A 23,624-nucleotide genomic window follows, 5' to 3' on the forward strand; every position below is an offset into this window, starting at 1 on the left:
CTGTATGCTTCTCTGAGCATACCTGCAACTATGGGTTATTACTGTGAGATCAGGTTGTATTATCCTAAATGTTTCTTAAACTCATTGTTGATTTGGCTTGGCATGAGCTTCGGGTGAACATCCTGCATGAGAGGTCACAGAGTCATAGGATGGTTTGGGTCAGAAGGGACCTCTAAGAGTCACTTAGCCCAACTCCCTGCCATGAGCAGGCACATTGCAACTAGATCAGGTTGCTCAGAGCCCTGTCCAGCCTGGTTTTGAATGTTTCCAGAGATGGGGCATGTGCAGCCTCTCTGGGCAACCTTCTCTGGTGTTGCACCATGCTCATCATAAGAATTTCTTTCCTTTTATTTATCCTTATTTCTTACCTTTTTCCTTTACTTTCCTAAAATACAGGATTGTGACTTCACCCTTTGCCAGAGCCATATCCCTCAGGATTACGAACTCCACCAGTGTGTGATCACTGCAGCCCCAGCTGCTCCAGCCTTGAATTCACTGATTAGCTCCCCTGTGCAGGTGACCCTCAGGACCAGTAGTGCATCCCCCTGGCAGGGCTGCCTATCACCTGGCTGGAAAAGTTACCCTCTGTGCCTTCCAGGATTTGCTGGATTGCCTTCAGCTCACCATGCTGCTTTCCCAGCAGATACCAGAGTAGCTGAAATTCCCCAGCAGGAGGATTTGGGGAAGCAGCTCTCCCTTATCCTGCTTTGGCTTGTGCCCTGGAGCGAGTCTCAGAGTCTGGGAGTCTGGGATGATGGCTGCCTCTTAACAGTCTCTGAGTCAAAGCCTCCCTGTGCCTTTCCTCTTCAGCTTGCTTTGCTGTCCAGTGATGATGGAAAAATCACCAGAAACAGATGTTGTGAGCAGAAGGGCCTCATTTCACCTGATAGCTTTTACCTGGAAAAATATTTGTTTGTCTTCTCACATCCTTTTTTTCCAGGGCCTGTTTGTTGTTTCAAGTCACGAGCATTGCAAGTGGGCTGAGTTGATGGCCTGGCTTGCAGCATCAAATCACTGGAGAGCTATTGCAAGGTCTACAAGAAGGACATTTGTAGCTTAGCCTTGGGCAGAGGCTGGCAGCTTCCCTGAGGCAAATATTTCAGCCCTGTGATTGCAGTGGGAACATCCATAGTTTATTGCAGGGCATTTGGGATTCTGCAGGAGTACAGTGGCTGTACAGAGGATAGTCTTGTCCTTCTTGGGAGCCACTCCTGGGATGAGAGGCTGCTTCACCTGGGACAAGTGATCATTCCTCTGCACCCTGTCAGTGCTTTCCCGTTTTGTAGCACCTCTCTGAGCTGCTGAGGGGAGTGGTGAGGAATGAAGCAGCATTTACCAACTTCTTTCACATTTCTTGATGGAGACTACACTACAGAAAATGTATGCTGTGCAGAGTGATGGTGTTACTTAAGGATAATAGCAGCAAGTGATGCACAGTGGTTGCTGTGTGATTTCAGTCTCTGCTGGGAGGTGCCCTGGTACCCCCTCACAAGGCAGAGCTCCAGCTGACAGTGCATGTGGACAGGGAGAAGCCAATCTGTGCTGCTGCCTGCTGTGTTCACATGGAGTCCACATGAGCTTCAAGGGGTAATTTATCAATCCCCTGAAGGGTTATTTTCCCCTTTGCTGGTTGGGAGCAGCTGTTGCTGCTAATGGCAGCATGTTTGGACACGCTGCCTGCATTAACTGCATGAGCTGTTTAGGCAGTACAAGTGATGGGTCAGGTAGTCACCTGGAGATTAAAAACCAAAAAAATATACTTGTGAAATTCAGTATGTGGGTGCCTAGTTGATTTAAAATAGAAGTGAACTGGGGAGTCAAAATACAAGCTGAATTCATCAGAGATGCTGCACCGAAGAACTTCCAGCCAGGTTTGTCAGAGAGTTTGCCAGCACTGCTCTGCTCAGACAAAAATGACTTCTTATTTTCAACAGTCATATTCCATGAGATCTTGTAGCACATCCTGGATGCCCAGATCTCTCTCAGAATTGTTTCACTGAAAAATTTAACACAGCTCCTGAAGTGAAAGGAGCATGATTTGTCAATGCCTCACATTTGATCTTTCTGCTATGAGAAATGTGAGATTCAGAGTGTACCAATTCCACATGCTTTGTTCCAGGTTTGTGTTTGCTGCAGTACACAGCAGATCTGGCTCTCTGGTTGTGGTGGTGTGGGATGAGCTGGTTTGGACTCCTTGCAGAATGTCACAGAGGCTTCTTGAACAAAGTCACTGAGACTGATCTTCTGCCCAGCATCTCCTGCTGCCTGACTAGTGGAAATAAGCTCAATTGTTAATTAACTCTTGTGGTTTTCCTATAGGATTTGCTAGTTAGATATTCTCTATTGTGTGATGAGACTGAATCTGAACAAGAAGTCTAACAATATTACAAGAGCTAGCTGTGTGTAAAGCCATGGAGTGCCCTAGTATCCCAGAGTACCTGCTCAGAAGTTTAAGAAATTCCTTTTCCTTATGCTGTTTCCTAACAACACTTGCACTTAATCTATCTCCTCTATGTAGATTCAGTTCAAATTAGTAACTTGGGCATCCTCCAAAAAGCAGCACAGCCTCTTTTTAAAACTTCTTGCTTGTAAATGGTTTTAAACTAACTCTAGTAATGAGTCTTTTGTGCTGTATCACCTTATGCTATCATGTTGTGAATCAGTGTTCTTTCTCTTAGCTCAGTTACATGTCCCTTTATGGTTTGAGGACACACAGTAGGTAACACTTTCTCTACCAATGCTTTCTGTGCTTGAGGAGAGCTGCTGTTCTTTAGATATTACTTACAAGAAAAACAATTTAAAGTTCAAATCTCAGTTGTTTAGAATCACTGTTAGGTGGAGGGGTTTAAATTATTTTTCCTATATAAACTTAAGGAGAATATCAAACACTGATTTTGGGGGTTATCTGAGATGGTTTTGGCTTGCTTGTGGAAGCAGGTGTCTGTTCCTGGCTTTACATAGAGCTGGTGTACTGGGCAGAGTTTGGAATCACTCAGTCACTTATATCATGACTCAGCAAAGCTTATCCATGCTTTTAAACACAAATAGTTTTCTGGTAATCATCAGGACTCAAAGGCTGGAATAAAAAAAAATATATGTATCTTGTTGAAAAAATGGCAAGGAAAAGAAAATCCTCCAATATTCTGATAATAATACACCTGCTACAAAACCTCTTTTTGTACCCATAATGAATCTCTTCAGGTGAGCACTTTGCTGGTCAAATAATTCTGGTTAACTAAAAGCTGTTATTAGAAACAATCTTATTGGACAAAAAGGTATTTTGAAAGAACATATGTTACAACTGCTGAAAAAGCTATTTTTTCTAAAGAGAGTCAACAGAATGTATTGTCCCAAAAAGGCAGGAAAAGCACCTGAATAACTAAGTGAACTTCTCAGGACTGGTTTTGGCAGTTGACTTTGCCATAAAGGTCTGGGAGGTTGCAATGAGGCATCTTTGACATCTTTTATCTAGTTTTGGAATTGCTGCCTGGCAATATTTAATTGACGTTGAACATTGTTCCCATGAAATTTAGTCTTGTACAATTATATAGGGTTCATAATCCTATTATCTTCTTGAAAGCTGTGTGAAGTTCTAGTTACAGTGATTTACTTTTTAGGATGGATAAACTGGATAATTGTATAGACTTACCTGATAAATCAATAAAATACTCATCTGAGTAATTCTTTGGGGAAAGTGTACTGCAAGTGCCTCTGGTCTAAGGTGCAGTAACTTAGTTGGGACACAGGAGTTGGAACTCTGACTCAGAAAAAAATTGAAAACATCATTCTTAGGCCTCCAAGTGTTGGAGGTGCTGATCTTGCCATGTGTTTGAGGAAGAGGCACTCCCAGACAGCCCTGGCCCAGCATTGCATGGGAGATCAGACGAGGTGAAGCACAGAGTGGTACAGCTTTAGGCATTTCTCTAATACTTCTTCTATTTCTGTAATATCAAACTGATTCCAGCATTAGCAGAATCTGCCCAGCAGACAGGCCCAGCTCAGACAGAATTTCTGTGTGCTCTGTCTTGGTCTTGTGTCCAAGAGGATTTCTCATTTCAGGGAGGCAGTACTCTCAGCTGACAATTTAACTCTGAATTTCTTCCTCTTTGGCAGACACTGGGGTAGCAGATCATCATAGTGTAGATTTCTCCTTTTACATACAGAAAAAACCAGAGAAGCAAATGTTGACTATTTTAGCTTGAGTTTTGCACCGCCGACTTCTTGTTCCCCTAAAGTGAAGACTTTGTAAGGAAGTAACTTGATTCCTTCCCCTTCCTGTGCTGTGATTGGGGTTTTTGTTATCCTAGTTCTCTCATTGGACACCTTTAGAGATGTTTTAAACACAGGTGGCTGCAATGGGATCACCTGGACTTGACCACCCATGAGGGTGTAATCTGAACATAATTTCATTCTTTCTTACTGCATTCTCAAGTTTGACCTTTCTTTCTTTCTTTCTTTCTTTCTTTCTTTCTTTCTTTCTTTCTTTCTTTCTTTCTTTCTTTCTTTCTAGTAATTGAAAAATTAGTTTCAGAGGAGGACCAGGGTCCCCTCATAATCACTGGAGCACTTAAAAAGTCTTTGCAGCTGGCAGTTTGTCTCCAGTGACTGTGGGTTGGTGGTGGCCATGCAAAGAATAGCTTGGAAGTCAACATCTAAGTTAGGGGAGGTGGGTTCCCACAATGATTAGACTGTGGAAATTCTTCAGTGGAAGCATTGTCCAGGTTTGAATGAAATGTAGTGACTCCACAGCATTTTTTGCATCATCCAGGTAGTTAGCTCCCTGTGCATTGCCAGTGACCTATTTGCTTCTCCACAGATTTAAGAAAGGGGGGTGTGTGTGTATGTATACATACACAGAGAGAATAGATTTTTTTCACTATTTCTTTTTGTGGTACCCTTCACCTTGGGATATTTGTGCCTAACATGCTAACATGCTGGAAATGAATAGCTCACTGCACAGTGAGCAAGGTAGGGCTCTATCCAGACACAATATTCCTGCTACACTTAGTAAATATTTAATCTCCAAGGCAGAACCATTGATCTCTGTTGAGACTGCAGCCTGTTAGGTAGGCAGGGAAGTGCAATTCACCATGTGTTTTGTTTGTTTCAAGTGTGAGAATTTCCGGGCTAGTAAGGACGTGTACCACAGCAGCTCCCTGTCAGACATGGTGACAGCTCCACTCAGCCCTGGGCAGGACGAGGTGTTCTGGAGCCACAGCAAAGAGCAGCCCCCAAAGGTGGGTAAAACTCGGGGTGTTTGTATTGGGGGTTGATTGCACTGCACTGTGTAGTATCCACCCTCTGCACTTCATGAAACTGAAAAATCTCATTGCTTGTGTATAAACTGGGTCACACTAATCTAGAAAGTGGGATGCAAATTTACAAGGAGATTGGTGGTGTGGGTTTATGTGTATGTATATGTCGTGGTTTGACACGGGCCAAATGCCAGGCACCCACAAAAGCCATTCATTCACCTTCTTTTGCTCTCAGCTGAGCAGAGGAGAGGGAAAAAAATTAACAAAGGGCTCATGAGCTGAGATGAAGACTGGGAGAAGATACTCTAAGGGCAAAACGGGTTCAAATTAAAGGTATAAAGTAAATTTATTATTAACAGAGTTAAGGGAGGATAATGAGAAGTAAAATAAGCCTTTAAAACACCTTTTTTTCCCCTCAGCCCCGTCCTCCTTCCCACCAAGAGTGCAGGGAGACAGGGCATGGGGATTTGGTCAGTTCATCACTCAAGATCTTCTGTTTGCTCAGGGAGAGGAGTCTTTGCTGTGCTGTGGGGTCCCTCCCACAGGTAAACACGGGAGGGATGTGGCACAGGTCACCCCTGCACAGGGTGCCATCCTCTAAGGATAGGGTGCTCTAATTTGGAAGCAAGGGCCCTGTCTCTGTCTCTGGAAGCAAGGGCCCTCTCTCTCCATTCAGGTCGCTCACTGGATCACAGCTTTCTCTGGCATCCACCCACTCTGATATGAGCGCTTTTCCCATGGGCTGTGAGTGGATCTCTGCATCCCCTCTGGACTTCATGCATTACAGGGGGACAGATTGTTTCACCGTGGTCCTCACCCCAGCCTGCAGAGGAATCTCATGTGTGGCGCCTTTTTCCATTGACGTTGCTGCCATGTTGTTTTCTCTCATATGTCCTCACTTGCTCCTCTTCTCTGACTAGAAGTAAAACTGCTGCCCATAGGTACCATTGCCAACAAGTTCCACCAATTCAAAGATTCCTACAGGATCCTGCAGCATTGAGAGGTTGATCTTGTTTAAGTTCAGTGCTGGGTTTAGGTTTAGGTTCACCCACCATGTTTTCACTGCTGGCCGGGCGGCCCTGCTGCCATTGTGTGGGCAGTGGTGGCCCTGGCGCTGTCTGAGGCCTCTCTTGGTGAGGGCCCCGGGCAGGAGAAGCCGCGGCCGGCCCTGCCCTCCTGCCCTCAGCGGGGCTGGCTGGGGCGGCCGTGCAGGCCGGGCTCGCTGCAGGCCTCACTGAGATGGCGGCGGCTGCGGTGGCACAAATCACACATCGCCAGGGCCGTGCCAGGACTGTGCCACAGCAGGGGAACCTTGCCATCCTGGAAATAAACTGCCAGTGTGCTGTTTGGATTTTCTTCTTTAAATATGTCATCACAGACAACTTCTCTAATTGGGCCAGCAGCCTGTCCATCTCCAGAGCCATCAGAGATCGACTCTGCCAGACATGGTGGAAGCTTCCAGCAGCTCCTCACAGAAGCCACTTCTGTGGCCTCACCGCTACCAAACAACCAGGCTGTGCCAAATCAACACAGTGTATGATATCTGCACACATGTAATATCTGCAGGATCTGTGATTGCAGACACACCTCTTTTGTTAGACCAGGTATTTGTAGCAGCCTGTTTGGTGAAAAGGTCTGGCCTGTTGTAGAAAAGCTTGTTAGTTTGTGTAATTGAGGTGATGGTGTATTTCTCTTTCTAACAGAATTTCTAAGAACAACTCCAAGACTATCTGAGAAGGAATTCATATGCCCATATGTGTATTTCTTTTATTACTTTGCAGCTGGGGTGTGTGTGTGTCTCATTCCCCAGCCTGTGGTAACAACATGAGGTAATCCACCAGCTGGGGAAAGCTGCATTCAATGACTGCAGGTGCCTTTCACTGTCTGCTTTAAATATTGACCAGGAATGATACTGACTCTGAAGAAAGGTGCAAACCTCTTTCTGTCTGCACCCTGATAGACTGTGCTAGCTGAGAGCAAACTGGAAGCACCTGCTGCTGACTTGCAGCTTCCAGTGCTGATATCATGGAATACCTCCCCACAGGTCCCGCTGAACTATTGTTCATTTCTGTTGGTTAGTCTTATTTTTTCATTGATACAGGATAAGCATGAGGTTTATTGACTTGGTTTATTTATTAAAATATCAATAGCAACCTTGAAATGTTTGATTAAATCCTTAAGGTTCCAGAAAGGACAACCTCAAAATTTTACAGCAGGGATCAGCCTGGCCATCAGAGATGCCTTTCAAGGTAAGCTCTTAAGTGCTGTATGCTTATTCTAAAACTAAGCTTACACTGTATACTTTGTACATGTACACTGTGCTCATACTGTGTTTTATGCTTAATTTTTTAATGCTGCTTTATTGTCAATAGGAAAACTGAAGTATCTGGCAGATGCTCTCAGTGCCAGTGACATTGGTTTCAAAGGACAGTCAGGTGTCTGGGTGCTTTGGTGAGGTAGGGGTCTGACTCCAACTCCTTGTACAGGCACTTTTAATTACAGCTTGTGCTGCATGTTTTGCCTGATAGTAGCTTGAACAGGCAGCTTGTAGATGTATTGTGACAATTTTGGCAGTCTGCCCTTAAGGCTGGTGTACTTTTTTCATATCCCAGGAGAAAAGACCAAGGATGTCTAGAGCTCAGCAGAAAAGGGCAGCCTCCACTGGATGTCTAATCAGGGAACAGAATGGGTTGGAGAGACTGGAGAGTGAAGTAGATTTAGCTGAAATAACAAAGTGATGTGCAGCATTTCTGATGAGTCAGAGTCAGAAACATCGTCTGAAATAACTTTCAAGTGAAATCAAGCCCTAAATGCTCCCCACTTGGGAATTACAGGAGGCAAAGCAGAAAAGAAATGTATAAGTAATTGTCAGTGTTACAGATGAGTGGGACTGGGTTTCTGATTGAGCCACTGGCTTGGCAGTTTATTTTACTGTCCAATTCATTTCTTTCTCCATTGATAAGTCACTGCTGATGTATCTTCTAGGAAGGTAGTGGAGCAGTTCTCTTGAGTTGTAAAGCCATGAGATTTTGGAATCAGGACTGACACTTGACTCTGAAGATTCCAAGGGAGATGTAATATAAGATATTTTGTAATGACTTGGAAATCTGTGTAGTCTCCCAGGATGACTGCCCAGAGGAAACTGTCCCCTCCATCATCTCCTCTCACTCCTGGGTGGCCCTGCTTGGAGCAGCAATGAAGATAAACTTTTTTTTATCCAGAGTATGACCTTGTACTGTAACAGCAGGAGCTCTGTTCCAGTCTCTGTTCCAGCACACGAGAGTCTCATCTGCTTTTTGTCTTTCTGCTCAGTAACACTCATCAGTCATCCCCTGGGGGACAAGCTCTGAAGCTGAACAGTAGCAGCAGCACTCCTGGCACCAAGCAGTGGGAGATGGGATCTCATCAGAGCAGCTGGTCAACCTCAGGTGATTGCTAAGTCAAAGATCCATCAGTCAGAATGTACTGAACTCCTGTCACATGAAATGGTCTTCTGCAGGTGTCAAGTTCTGCACTGCGAATGGGATATGTCCTGTTAATGACATCCTCTGGTGAGAGGCTTTTGAAAGCCCTCTGGATTTTATGGTCCAAGTCCCTAAAATATAAGTACTTCCTCTTTTGAGTTAGAAAAGTGACTGTGAATATATTTTCATATGGAAAATTTGAATTGCCTCAATTAAGAATTGGAAAAAATAATTTCTGTTGCAGTTAGTGACATAATTCAAACTCAGCAGAGCCAACATTCCAGAAATACAGATGTAATTCAATACTGATATTCACTCATTGGCAAATTCTGCTCTTTGCACTGCCCACTGATAAGATGATACACTTGAGCAGTTGATGTACACTAATATTTCTGCTCTCTAATAATGTACTGGCAAAAGGAAGCATAAATCTCTCTCTACAGCACATTATGAAATACTTCTCCAGTATTCTTTTATGTGCAGAAAGATAGTGGAATTGGGAAAAAAAGGGTATTAGAAGTTAAAAGGAAGATAAAACCATCTGATTTAGGCAAAGTACAGCTTAGTAATCTCCTTTGCTGTCAGGAAGTGGTGTAGGAATGCAGCAGCTTGCTCTTGGTTGTGAAGTGTTTTGCAGTACAGATTCTGGTTGCTGAGGTTCTGGCAGATGGGGATGTGGAGAGGTGGAGAGTTCTTGCTACTCCCAAGGGTGATTCCTGTAGGTCAGCTGCAGAGCAGTTCTTGTGCAGCCCCTCGCAGAGCTCTGGTGCGTCACAAGGCCTTGCATCCAGGTTGGCCACAAAAGATTGGGAACATGGGGAATCCAAATCAAAACAGGGTGGATGCAAAAAATGTTCTGAAACCACCCCAGTGATCTTATGAGGTCATTTATTTTCATATTGAGGTTTACATTGTTAATTTAAAAGCCCTTGATAAATGAGAACAAATTGCTTATTTATTACACTTACACAATCAAGCCAGTTTTGCTTTTACTAGCAACAAAGAATAGGAAGCTTTTCTTCAAGAGAAATCCAAAGCAGACTTTAAATTGCTTGGGTTTTGTTTCTTTTTGCTCTTATGTCATTTTGTGTTTGAATAACAGAGCTGAACAACATGCAACAGCCCAGCTCAACTTTGCAGAGTCCATGTGATGTGTAACTCCTGTGCTATTTTGGCATGGGGAAACAAAAATCTCACCAGAAATGGAAAGAATAGAAAACCTCCCTTGTGGTTTAAACTGTCTCCTTGAGTTCTTAAGTGTCATTAAATTACAGCTAGTTCTGGCATATGGCATTTCAGATGGAGTTTGTTGCTTTCCCAAACCCACAGGGATAATGAATTGGAGGAAAGGGCTATAAATACTTTAAAGCTAATAGTTCTGCTGAGTTGCTTAGTTGCTTATTGACCAGTAAGGAATTGTGAGTTTTGAAAGCTTTGCAAAATGGATGAAGATGTGAAACCATTGTGACAAAACTAAATTACCAAATAGGAATCCTCATTTGTGTGAGCTTGAATTTTCCCCCCTTAACTCACAAGGAGTCCTGTTGGTAACAGTGGGGTAGTCATGGGAGAAGCTGCTGAGAAAGGCAAGCACTGAGCTGGCCAGTGTGTCCCAGGGCAGGATGAGGGGACAGTGGCTTTCCCTCCTTTCCCTTGTGCAGAGCATCCCTTCAAGGCTTCTTTTGTTTTTCCCAGTGCTTGCAGGCAGTGGGGGCCCACATTTCACAGGAAGATTTGCAGTTTAGTGCAGCTGTTTGCCCTCGCCCAGTTGGGTTTAGATAATCACTTTGGACTGTTTCTGTGTAACAGTTTTATGAAGGCCAAATCTTGGCAGCACCTCTGTCCCAGGGGTGTGTAGGGGGGCTCAGGCTCCTGAGCTTTCTTGCAGTCACAGGAAATAGCTGCCTGGCCCATGGTGCTGGAGTATGACCAGCAGCTGATGATGTGAGGAGCTGTCTCTCCTCAAGAAGAGGATCAGAGGAAGGGATTAGGATGCCCTCACCTTTTCCCTTGCTCCCTTTCCAGGAAGCTCTGGCTGATGTGCAGTGGGAGTGTGTTGCCAAGGGTTTGGTTTCCTTGTCTTACTCTTGCAGCATTAAAGTGCACCAGTATCACTTTATGTATGTAATACTGCAGCTTCTAGAACCACTGGGAAACAAGCAATGAGATTTTCCTTTGCAACAAAGAGAAAAGAGAAGTTTGTCAGCAGAGACTGGTATCTGCTTTGGGTCCTAGCTATGTGTGCTTGTCTTGCTCTCTCACCTGCTGCATGTACACTTAAAAAAAGAAACTTTTGGGTTTTTTTACCCTCAGGGAATCCAGGACTGGCCAAGGCAGAGAATGTTTTGTCCCAGAACCGTGTGCAGCTGCATCAGAAGCATGAAAAAGTTTCTCATCCAGGCCAGATTGCAGTAGGTTCTTTTTAATCCTCTGATATTTTTGATTTGTCCATTGTTTTCATTGAGGGGTCTGTCTGTGCAGACAGCTCTGTTTTGGTGTGTGAATTTGCTGTCACTCATGAGTCAGAGTGAGGCGTGTGTGAGGCTGGCTCAAGCTCAGTGCTCCCAGTCCAGGTCTGACTTGTGTCCAGCTCAGGTCCTCAGCAGAGTGTCCAGTTTTGGCTCAAGTCACTTCCCTGTGTGAGATGCTCACCTGTGATGAACCAGATCAGCTTCCTAGTAAAGCTTTTTTTGGGGTGGAAGTGACCATAACTGTGTATGCTGGGACAGTAAAATACAGCAGGTGCTGTTTAACAATGGGTTCTTCAGCTGAGTTTTCTTTGCTCAGAGTCCAGGCTCTTTTGCCAAGGTGAAGGACAGTGCCAACTCCTTGGTAAAAGCAGCAGACTATTCCTCCTCAAGTGATGAAGGCAGCAGCAGCAGCAGCAGTGATGAAGATGACACAAACCACACAAGGTTGGCTTTATTATTATTATTTATTATTATTATTATTATTATTATTATTATTATTATTATTATTATTATTATTATTATTATTATTATTAATGTTATTCTTGTTACACAATTCTAAATATCTAAGAAAAGCTGGCATGCCTAAATACTCCCCCTCCTTTGAAGTTACTATCACTCATTTGTGTCAGTTGTAATTAAGCAATTTAATTGCATTTTAATGAACTCCTGGGGGTAAATGTTTGCTCCATCAGATGTGCACAGGGTAATAATACATTTTGATGACTTGCTGCCCTGGGACAATGAGGAAATGTCTTGTTTTAACTGGATATACTGGGCAGTGCTTTTATAGAGATTAGTTCACATTGATGTACATTTTGATGGAATTTTTGAAAGAAAAAAGGAGAGGGAAACAAAACTGTAAAAACTGTATGCCTTCATGATAAATACAGGTTACAGTGGAGAAAACAAGGCAAACATGACCCTTGAGATCACATAGTCTCTTCACTCTGGGAGAAATAATTGCCACTGAAAAGTTGATTTCTTCACCAGGGCTGTTCATGAAAAGGAGAGATGGTTTTGTAAAATGTGCTGTATTTTTAATACTGACATTCTGCATCTGCTGTGCTTTCCAGCTGACATCTTGTGGTCTTCTACCTGTCATGTAAAATGTGTATTCTGCTGAGAAATAGGGGAGCAAGAATAGCTTGCTGCTCCAAGAGAAGGGAGTCAGGGGCTCAGGAACAGCAAACAGAAACATTTTTTAGCATTGGTGAATGAAATGTCTGATTTTCTTGCAAAGAGACTTCAGTTTAATTCAGCTTCTAAGATTTACTTTGAAGTGCATCCCAGGGCCACAGAGCTCTCTGGGATGGGGCTCTTGCTCTTCTGACAGAATTACACATGCAGTTTTGTCAGGTGTCAGGCAGAGATGCCCAGATTTGGAGCAGAGTTGGCAGGTTATTGTGTTGGGCCAGTACCAGTCCTTTCCCCTGTGCTGCTCTGAAGAGGTAGAATTTTTGTGCCTGCATATGCTGCTCATTTGCATTTCTGAAGTTTATTTTCAAGGCTGAGATGAGGAAAAAGAATGTTAAAAATCTTGTAGCTTATTCAGTGCACCTAAAAGAGCTGACTTTTACTGTAATGCCTTTGTTTTCCTACTGATCCTCTTCTAAACCACCTTATTCTGATCTGTAAAAAGTTTTATTCACTCTAGGTCGTAGAATTCATCCTAGACCTCAGAAAGACTACATAAAAATATGGATTTGCCCTGTAGCAATGACTTTGCTGTGTAAGTGTCAGATTGCTGTGATCCTTGCATGCTGTATGATTTGAAGGAGTGGTATCACTGCCTTTGGAACTCTGCATTTGTTATTTGCATCTCCTCTGTGTCTGAGATCCACCCATCCTCTGGAGAGGTGCAGTTAGGATACTCTTTGTCACATTTATCTTCCTGTGCACACAGCCACTGCAAGAGCCCCTGTAAAATCATTGCTGTAATCTTGATATTAACAAAGTCCCTTCACCTTGGCTGAACATCATTTATATTAAAAGATACTTCAGGGAGTATATCCTGATTGCTGCCAAGTAAATAGCAAATAGGATAGTGATCTGACTGAAAGGAGCAGCCAGTGTTGAAACTGCATATTCTGGCTGAACTGAAGGGTTTGGGGGTATTTTGCTCTCTAAAGCATGTAGGATCTGAAGCCCCTTGCACTCTGGAGTGTTTCTGAGGGGCTCTGGCTGAAGCACCTTGGGCCAAGTTTTAGTGGGCTGCTGAAACCAGCCTGTGATTTCCTGTTCTTGCCTGGGCTGTGGCACAGCACCTGATGACCACACTCCAGCTTTCCTGGAGGTGCCCAGTGGGACTATACCTGGGACATCTGCAAGAGAAGGAGTTTACTATGCTTTTGGATGAATCCTGGTGACCACCCTGAGAAGGCTCCTTTCTGAGCATGCTGAACTAAGGGCTGCTGTGTTTCACCAGTAAAGCAATTTCTGATCTTGTTTTTCTTTACAGTGAGATGAGCCAGACTTCTTCCTCACCCACTCCAGTTTTTTGTTTTAAGGGAAGAGTGTCAGTGTATAGGATCCAGTGTCTTACGTCCTTGTTTAGAACATCTATTCCATTGATATTAATTTCTCCTACTTTATGGAGTGCTTCCTCCTCCAATGCCTGCAGTATGCCCCTAAAACACTGAGTATCCTGGGACTTATTTGTATAGTTCAGTTTCCTCTCTTTGCTCTTTGATTGCTGTTTCCTACCAGCATTTGGACAAGGTGGATGCAGGTGTGTGCTTGGCTAGGAATTACTTTCTCCCTCTCCTAAGTTGGAGGTTGACATTATTTAAGATCAGCTGCTGTTTGCTTCCCTAATAAGAACAGGTCCTGGCATTCACCATTGATCCTAATCCACATCTTGTCATTCCTTTTAAGTTTAGTATGCAAATATTTACCCACTCACGTAGAACGGGGAGACAATCCAAAACCAAAAAATAAACAACAAAAATGCCACAAAAGCTGTTACACACCCATCTTAAATCAGTAGGTTTCTCACCAAACCTTCTTTGTTATCACATGGGGCATCATTTAAAAGAAAAAAAATACATTTCAGTCTGCTACCAGTTGGCACATAGTACTGCAGAACCCTTCACACTGCTGAATCCAGACAGTTTTATAATTACTGGAAAGGAGGCAAAAATGTAATAGGCTTAAATGGATTGCAGTAAAAAAGATATGGGTATAAATAAATAAATGGGATAAATAAATCATTTGAGGTGGAAGTGTGCAGAAATGGGGCCAAGACATGTTTGAAGCAGTTCCACTTGAGTGAAAAAGTTTAAAATGCAAAGATACCTCAGGCAGTGCAGGAAGCAGTGATGTACTGGGAATTCACAACAGACACTTGCCTTGTTCTCACTCTTGCTTTTGCTATCAGCTTTTGATCACTGTTGAGGACAGGATGCTGGGCTAGGGGGACTCTTGGCCCCAGCCAGTCCAGGGGCTCTTGCTTTCTTCTGTCTCTCTGTGCACTGGGCAACGCTTTCTGTGTTTCCTTTTAAGGTGAGGAGGTCCACGTTTCAGGGACTGATTCACAGGATGAAATTCCAGTGTAGCCTGTCCCAGCAGGCACTGGCAGAGAGGTCCCTGACAGCAGCATATGGCAGAGCAGCTGCTGCTCTCTCTGGAGAGCAGGGTGGCTCGTAATTACACCCCACAGGGGAATGTGTGACAGGAGACAGAAGTTTTGAAGTAGGCACTTCCCCACAGCTTGAGGGACTTGCCTCAGCTATGCAATGTCTGAAAGATGATGGATGAAGTGCAGGGAGATGAAGGGATGCTCTCTGTCAAGGTGGGGAGAGCTTCCTGCTGTGTGTGAGTGGTCCTCAGGCACAAGCCCATTCAGGCAGATCCACAGACTAATCAGCTTGCTTTTGTACAAGAACCTTTGAGTGTAACTGTTGAATGTTAATTATGTTCACTTTTGAACATGGTTATGTGTAGTTTTTTTCCTTTTTTTTCCTTTTTTTCCCCCCCCCGAAGTAGTTCTGTTCATTAATTGGAGTTTGTTACCAGGCAACTGCTAAGCAGCAGAATTGCAGATTTCTCAAGGACAAGGGTACCAGATGGAATTGAACTGAAACCCCAAAGCACCGTGGCAGAACAGAAGGTAATTTGGCCATTTGTAAGGGGGTGGGTACAGTGAGGGGGAGTCAGGTCATTATTGTGCATGATAAATGCCATATCCATTGCTTCTTGGGAGCATTCTCACTCTGAAGTCCTGCTCAGTCATTGCAAATTATAGCTATAAGCCTTGAAAAAAAAATGTGTAGTTTCAGGTTTTGTGCTTCCTGTAGAAATCCTTACATTTAGGTACAGAATTGCAGTTCTTTATTTGTCCTTCTTATTGACCTGTAGTAGTTTCTGATGTCAAGGTATTTTTTGAAGGCACTGGACAAAAAGCACTGTTATTATTGTTGGTGTGCATTGTTGCTTCTTTTAAAAAAATCTTGACTTCTTTTTATTCCAGTTTAAAGTGAACTACCTCCTACTGCTTAAAATATTACCAGAACAGGGGAAAACCACTTTATCTCTCCCTACTGGCTTAGCAAAAATTCTTGTGTTCTCATATGTCATGTTGTGGTTCCTTCCAGCTGTAGTTTCTAGTAGAGGCTTCCAGTCATGTGGATTTTCCCCTGTGATAAATATCAGCGCAGAAAAGATGAAGAGAGACAAAGCAGAACAATGTTCTTTGTGGTTGAAAACAAGAAAAAAATTACAGTAATAAGACTTGTACTTGGTGTCAGGGTCCTTTTTAGATACTATTGAGTGTATTCTCACTTCACAGATAGGGAAAATAAATCACTGTGAAACTCGTGTTTTCTCCAGAGCTGTGGCAGGGTAGAAAGAAAAAGGAGTTTTCTTTACCTCTGGTGTCTCTAAACTTCAGACCAGAGTGGTGACCCTCCTGCCTGGGGAAGGAGTTCCACTTGACTTTTGTCCCACCATCCTCAAGGAGAAAAGACTCTGCTTTGGTGAAAGAAATATAAATGGGGCATAAACCAGTATTTCTCTTGTGGCAAAACCAGTCCAGTGTTTCCACTTTCCCATGATATCCAGGCTTCTTGAGGGAAGGGAGAGCACTGGGGTCTTTGAGGCCCACCCTGAGGATGAGGGAGGATGATAAAGAGTTGAAGTTATGTGTTTTGGTAGGTTTGGGGGAAAGAGTGTAGGAGGGAGAACAGGCAGATGGCTGACACCTCATAAATTTCTCCTCTGCCTTCTAGTCTTTTCCCCCCTTCTCGTGGAGCCTTCCCATCCCTTCCTCTGAACCCTTTTTCACCCACCAGCTACAGCCACCATGAGTCTCCACATCGTCTCCTTGTCCCATCAGCCTGAGCAGCTTTGAAGTGGTTAGGGTGTACCAAACTGCCCAAGTGATTCAAATGGGGATTTGGTTTGGTTTTGTTCAGTTGAATGTGACTGAAAACTGAACTAAAAAGCCCCATACTGGCTTGGTTCCCCAGTCTCAAGTACTGACTTGCATATTTTGGTTTCAGTTTTTACATCTAAATTAAAACATAAAATGTATTCCCAGAAACCCACCTCTGACTCCATAGACAGTGCTGTCAGGGAAAGAGTTTGTGTGGTACCTCACAAAGTTCACAAGTATTTCCATGGGATGCTGTAAGGAGGTCTGCAGAACCAAATGTCACTATACTGCAAATGCTGATGCTGGGTCCTACTAAATGTCCTCTTTCTGGTGTAAGGTTCCCTAATTCAGTAAATGGAAAGTAGCAATAAAATTAATGGTGAAGGGCTTCAAACTAAATGCAGGTCTGGAACCAAGAAGTGCCTTCTGCTGTCTGCAGTATGCCAAGGTCAGGTCTGAAACTCGTTAGCAAATCATTTGACTTGGTATCTCTGAGGCTGAACTTCCTTCTTTTTCTGTGCTTGAGGTAATGTAGATGAAGAGTATTTGTGGAGTTCTTCAGGAGTAAACCCCAGATTTGTCATCTCAGATGTTTGCCATACACTTTGGTATTTAATTTTTGGTTTTAATCTTGCCATAGGGTTTGTCTTTAAATGATGCATCAAGGGAGAGCACTCCTCTCCATGTGCTCATTATTTATCATCCTAATTAAGAGGAGTTGCAGAGTGCATTGGAAATAAACTAAATGTGGTGTTTATCTGTATGTTCTCATGCAGGATCAGATTTTAGGGAAACAAATTCCAAACACTCAAGAAGGCCTTTGGAGCATAAACAACCAGAACTATCTCCTGCCAGATCTCCTTCAGCAAAGCCAAATTACAGACTCCTCTGTGAACCCACCACAAGTGCCACTGACTTGCCAGGAACCTCAGAACAAACCTCTGACTAAGGTAAGAGATAAATTACAGATTGCCTGGATTGAGCTCCAGCCTTTTTAAGTTCCTCTATCCTGTCTCTTTTTACAATGAGTTTTTTCACTACATCTCTTCTTTCTTTTAAAAGTTTTATCTGGGAGGAAAATAAGAAATCTTGAGCTGCCTAACAAATTTCATCATTCCACTTATTTCCCCCCATCTCCTTCTCTGCTCTCTTTCTTTCCTTGCTTTGTTTTTTCTCCCCTTTTGCACAAGCTAGAGGACTCACACCTTCTGCTCCTTGCCATGGCAGCATTCTGGTGTGCCTCTGCTCATTGTCCCTGGCTTTCTCCCACCCAAGCATCACATGAGGGAGCACAGGGCAGCCCCAGAGGGCTCTGACACTGCTGTGAGCATGGGGGGAGAGGGGTCACTTGAGGCAGGTAACAGCTCTGTCAGAGCACTACAGGGTGTGTGCCCTGAGCACTGTCCACCTGAGGCAGATCCTGTTTCTCATTGCAGAGCCCCTGTGCTGAAAGCCCACCTGCCAAGAGCAGCACATCCTCCACAACATCCTTCACATCATTCATAGATCCGAGACTGCTGCCAATCACCCCTCCCACCAGTCCAGTAGGACCTTCCTGTAGTTCTCGTGAGTATGCTTTGCCTTTGCATTAAAATGTTCCTCCTGGGTTGTTTCTTGGTTTTTTAGTGGGTTTTTTGGTTGGTTTTTTAGGGGTTTTTTTGGTTGGTTTTTTTTTTGGCAAGGGCTTATTGCTTAGAAATGAAAACTCTGAGTAGTCTTCTGAAACTGGAACTTCACATTACTGTGAATTTTCATTTACTGCTTCAGCCCTTCTTTCAGATGTGGTTTGCTGTGCTCTGCTGCTGTGCTACCACCATGCTTTCTCAGGAATGCCTGAGGAATTTTCCAGATCTTTTTTTCTTTTGCTATACAAAGCTCTCAGGGTGTTCTCTCACCCCTCTGGGGTTTCTTTTGTTCTACCATGAACAAGGTGGTTCAGATATAAGCTGTAACCAAACACTCACATTTTCCATAACTATGTGTGTCTTTCATTCCAGCATCTAGTGCCAAACCTGAGCCTGTCAGGAGGGAAAATGCAAGGAAGGGCTCCGTTGTCAATGTCAATCCAACCAATATCCGCCCACAAAGTGACAGCCCAGAAATCCGTAAATACAAGAAGAAATTCAACTCTGAGGTCCTGTGTGCTGCTCTGTGGGGTAAGCTGGAGTCCTTGGGCAGGTGTGTGGAGGGAAGGCACAGCAGGAGTGGCTGGCAGTGTCTGCTAGGCAGATTTCACAGTTGCATTGCTGCTCTCCTGGCAGAGAGCGCTGGAGTGGATCCCTGAGCTGATACCTGTGTCACTTCCATGGCCCTGCCTTCCCAGGGATGAGATGGCAAACACATGAAATACAGCTGCAAAGGACTATGTGCATCAGAATGAGAAAAGGTTTTGATCAAACACCAAGCTGAAACCATGCTCTTGGGAAAGCCAAAAGTTGCAAATGTTTCAGCAGCTTTTGTGGCTCATGAGACTCATCTGAGCTGCACACGGGTACAGCTGATCACAGAGCCCTGACCCAGGGGAAATAATCCAAACATGAAGCCTTTTGCTGTCACGTGTGTTAGGTATTCCAAGGATCCAAAGCAGGTCAGGTCTTTCCAAAGGCTTGTCTTGCTTAGTTGCTGCTGTCACTGCTTATTCTGTTATTATGGAACATCACTGAACCATTGTTTTAACTTACATGCTTTTTACAGGGTCAGCTTCACATGGTGTAAAACCAAGATACAGCAGTCAGGTCACTCTCAGCAGCTGTGAACCTTGTCCCAGTCATACATTACCCAAACTCTTGAGTTGTTTTAACTATCTTTCTGCTTCAGAAGAACAGATGTATTCTATAGGACTCACCCAGCCTTTTTCTCCTCGCTTTCTGAGCCTGGAATGGCAAGTGAATGAAGTAGATGGAATCTTATCCAAAGCAAATGTAGATTCCCAGTTTATAGCTTCACAGATTTTGCATAATGTGGGTTTGTAGGAATCCAAAATTTTAAATTTAGAATAGAGCTGTGTGGTAAGGTGTGTAATTAAATGTGTATTGAGGCTGAAGAGCACCTTGGAGCTCTTAGTTGGGTCTCCTGAGTCACTACTGTAATGGTGCTGGACTGGGATTTTTGCATTGGTCACAGGTACTTTCCAAGGTCACCTGAGAAGTTCAGGTTCACAGACTATTTTCCTTTTTATTTAAATCATCATTGACTTCAGCAGAGCTACTAATCCTTCAAGTTCCATAGGTATGCAGCTGTTCTCCTGAGTAAAAATTCTAATAGTGAGATCTTTTTTCTTCTGGGAAGTCATCCACAGAGCAACAGAGAAATTATCAGGTTCCATTAAGTGAGATTAAATAAAAATTGGTTCTCAAAACAATGAACACTCAGTGACCTCTGAATCATTAGGTGATTTATGCAGTATTTTTTTCATGTATCGACAGGGGTAAATTTATTGGTGGGAACAGAGAATGGATTGTGGCTGCTGGACAGAAGTGGGCAAGGAAGAGTTTATACGCTGATTACGAGGAGACGGTTCCAGCAAATGGATGTTCTGGAAGGACTCAATGTGCTAATTACTATATCAGGTTGGTTCAGTGGCTAAAAGTATCTGACCCACGTTGGGGTTGGAGGCAATTAAAAAGAAGAATTAGGTTATAAACTAGGTTGAGGAATTTCCTCTTTCAGGAAATCACAGGACAGTTATTCTTCTTAATAGGAAAACTCTGCTGAATTTTTAACATTTACACTCCCATTCCAGAGTGGCTTTGGGACAATTCATTGCCTGGTTAATGTTTAAAATGGTTTGTGGGAAGTACAGAGTGTTTCATATTCCTAAAATGAGCTGATTCTCTGCAAGCTGTAGTTTGTAACTTTTCTGCTTTCTGTGATGGGTGAACATGTATCTAAGTGCAGTTCTATTAACATTATCATGATATAACCTCGTCCTGTGTTCAGCAAGAGGTATGAGCAGTAACATGAGAGGGATCTGTATTGTGAAAACATCAATAACATTAAGTGGAGGTTTTCAGTCTCTGCCAGGAAACAGTTTGGACTCTGGCCTTATTCCCCATGGCTGAGTGTGGCCTCAAAGGATGCACAATACATACCAAGGTCAGAGGTGTGGGTCCAACAAGGAGTAGCAGCTCATCGCCAGTCCAGACTGATCATGTTGGGCAGTGCCAACAGCTGTTTGTCCCATACTGCCAGGTCCAGTTGTTGCTGGGGCATGACATAGTCCTTCTCTTCAGAGTAATCTGTGGTCCCAGGGTGCTGTTGACCATAGGCTGCTTATGAATTAATGCAACAAAAAGAGTGATTGAGATGAAGGATGACAAAATAATTCTCAAGTGCAAAGGTATCCGGAAGAAAAATAGCTACTTTGAAAGAAGGTTGACAGTTAATTGGAACTACATCAATAGCTTATTCAAAGTGGCCATAGCAGGACATGCCTGTGTTCCAGGATAAACAGTTAGTGTAATGGTTTCTGATAACACCTGTGTCTGTAGAAACCTGTTCTTTGGCCCGAGGGAGGAATTTTAGTCAGCTATGAAAATCTTGCATGAAGTTTGAGTCACAAGGGACGTGCACATGTGCCCAGTGCCATAGAATTGCTCCTGTGCCAGTTCCCCCTGTGTGTCCCCATCACTCCTTTCATGCCCTTGCTATATTCTTTCACCTTGGCAAGGCACAAGGACCCGCTGTACTCAAGATCACAAAACTCTAGCTTTTTGTAAGTGGGGGAGAGTTTCTACTTCAGGGAGTTAAAGTGTTCTGTCTCCTCTTGTAAATCCCAGGGAAGAAGAATAAGTTGAGGGTGTATTACTTGTCATGGTTGAGAAATAAAATTTTGCGCAACGATCCCGAGGTGGAGAAGCGGCAAGGCTGGGTGTCTGTGGGTGACCTGGAAGGCTGTGTGCACTACAAAGTCGGTAAGGATTTCCTGGTTTTTCCTCAGAGAGATGCATAATCATCCTCCTTTGGCATCTTGTGACAGCAGCTTTTTTCAGCTTTGTTTCAGGATTGTATTGGGTGAATAACTCATGAGTTCTTGCAAAACTCCCTGTTTTACATGGCAGGTGCCTTGCTCCCTATCATTTCAGCATCATCCCTTCTTGTAGCAGTTACCAGATGATGTTATGGCTGTTCCCTGTAATGGCTGGAAGGAGGGAGTGCCAGCCACGGTCTGTGCTCAGTCAGTGGTTCCATTTATCTGTAGTTACTTAAGGTTTTAATCGAACTGATGTTTTCCACCTTCTCAGCTTCCCTCCTGGCCCTAAGTAACTGCTAAGAAGTTGGACCTAGTTCAAGTCCTAGTGAATCATATTTGTAGGATGACCTTACGTAGATCAGCTCATCCCTTTCTCTCATGAAAGACCCAAATATACCTTTGTTTAAACACCCTGGAAATGGTACCATCTCACTTTTCTTGGGCTCTCAGGCAGCTTTCTTCAAGGTTAATGTGAGGATTGTGATAATTTCTGTCATTTAACTGTGGGGGTGGATATATGGCACGTTTTGCTTTGGTGAAGGATGGTGTGAAAGTGGCACTTTCTTCGAAGTCAAAGCCATGATACAGAGGAGTGCAGGAAATGTGAGGTGGCTGCTTCTCATTAATACCTTGCTTGGCGGTTTTGCTTTTTGGCTTTAGAAGTGGCAGGGGTTAAACTCAAGGAAGAATATGAAACAGATGTGTGTTGTTACTTTAACTGTGATTACAGCTAAGCACCCACATATTCTGCTTCAGTTGCTCATCCTTGGGTTTGGTGCATTTTTAAAAAACACAACGACAAAATACTTATCCTAAAATTAGGCAAACATTTGGTTGGAGCTTCTGTGTTTACATATGACAAGCCACTCCTGCGTTTTTGACAGCACAGCTGCTGCTGTTTTTCTCTTGGAGAATCTTCTTGTATCTTGACCTTTGGTTGTACAGCTATTTTTCCAGGTAGAAAAGAAAGAAATTACTGTTCTGCATTTTTGTAGAGTTTGCTGAGTTTTCTTGTTCTCTGCCTATGTGAGATAGAATCCTGTTTTCCATTGTGAAAACACAATGCACAAAGAAATCTTAATTTTCAATGCATGATTCTTCATTTATTCTCAATGGGCCCAGCATGACCTTAATTGTCTTGGAGAAATTGCTCATCTCTTAAATGCTTACTCATCTCAGAAAGATGGGAGTCCTTCACCCACACAGCACCTGGGGATTTAATCCACAGATGAGCAGTGACATGAAAATTTATCCTGCCAAGTCTGACAAAATTGTTCAGCCAACAACCACCAGTCCTCCAACAGTAGCTGATTCATAACCAGTAGTGGTGGAGTGTGTTCATACTTAAAAAATCAAGAGGTTGGTTTGGCTGTAGGGTCAAGACCTTTTTCTCTGAATAGTGAGATTTTTTTTTTCATCAGTATATGAAAAGGAATATATAAATGTTGGTAACAGTCATTTGGCTTTACTGAAAATAAATGAATTGTAGGTTTACAGTCACGGTATTGTCACTGGTGATATTAAACATTGATGTCCAGAATGCATTAGTCTCCCATGCTGGATAATGTCTACTGCTACAAGTCATCCATTGAAATTATTTCATGTGATGAGATGGTCTTTGATTTAAGCATCTGTCTGGTACCTAAGGAATTGTTCTTCTTGTATTACAGTAAGATATGAGAGAATCAAATTCCTTGTAATCGCTTTGAAAAACTCAGTGGAGGTTTATGCTTGGGCTCCAAAGCCTTATCACAAATTCATGGCTTTTAAGGTAAGTAAAACATCACTTTGGTTCAGATGTGTTATTGTCTCTCACTGTCTCTCATCTGTGCTCTGCTTTTGTTTTTGTTGTTTTGTATAACATTTATTCTAGCTAAAGATAAACTGAGTATTCTTTTAAAGAAAATGTAGTGCCTTTGATGTACTCTGGAGATGGCAAACATGAAACTGTCACAGTCATGAGTGTTAGATGTGAATAACTTGTTTCTCTCTACCCCAGCCAAACTCAGCAGGTGCTGTGCCAAAATGTGCATTTGAATTGACAAAGTTGATGTTGATTTCCCTCAAAAGGGAATGAAATTAAACACAGTG

General features: G+C 43.2%; 1 protein-coding gene across 1 annotated transcript in view; it reads left to right on the plus strand.

Annotated features, from left to right (window-relative positions):
- NRK (Nik related kinase) overlaps positions 1–23,624 on the plus strand; it is an 88,617-nt gene that overhangs the window by 52,455 nt on the left and 12,538 nt on the right. Inside the window, exons 16-27 of the mRNA XM_066559298.1 lie at positions 5,112–5,237; positions 7,437–7,504; positions 8,568–8,683; positions 11,033–11,130; positions 11,507–11,634; positions 15,205–15,298; positions 17,338–17,511; positions 17,998–18,127; positions 18,559–18,717; positions 19,987–20,130; positions 21,340–21,474; positions 23,204–23,304. Coding sequence (XP_066415395.1) covers positions 5,112–5,237; positions 7,437–7,504; positions 8,568–8,683; positions 11,033–11,130; positions 11,507–11,634; positions 15,205–15,298; positions 17,338–17,511; positions 17,998–18,127; positions 18,559–18,717; positions 19,987–20,130; positions 21,340–21,474; positions 23,204–23,304 — 1,473 coding nt within the window. The remainder of the gene's footprint in view (positions 1–5,111; positions 5,238–7,436; positions 7,505–8,567; positions 8,684–11,032; positions 11,131–11,506; positions 11,635–15,204; positions 15,299–17,337; positions 17,512–17,997; positions 18,128–18,558; positions 18,718–19,986; positions 20,131–21,339; positions 21,475–23,203; positions 23,305–23,624) is intronic.

This window comes from Molothrus aeneus, chromosome 14 (assembly GCF_037042795.1).
Source record: "Molothrus aeneus isolate 106 chromosome 14, BPBGC_Maene_1.0, whole genome shotgun sequence".
NCBI classification, from domain to species: Eukaryota; Metazoa; Chordata; class Aves; order Passeriformes; family Icteridae; genus Molothrus; species Molothrus aeneus.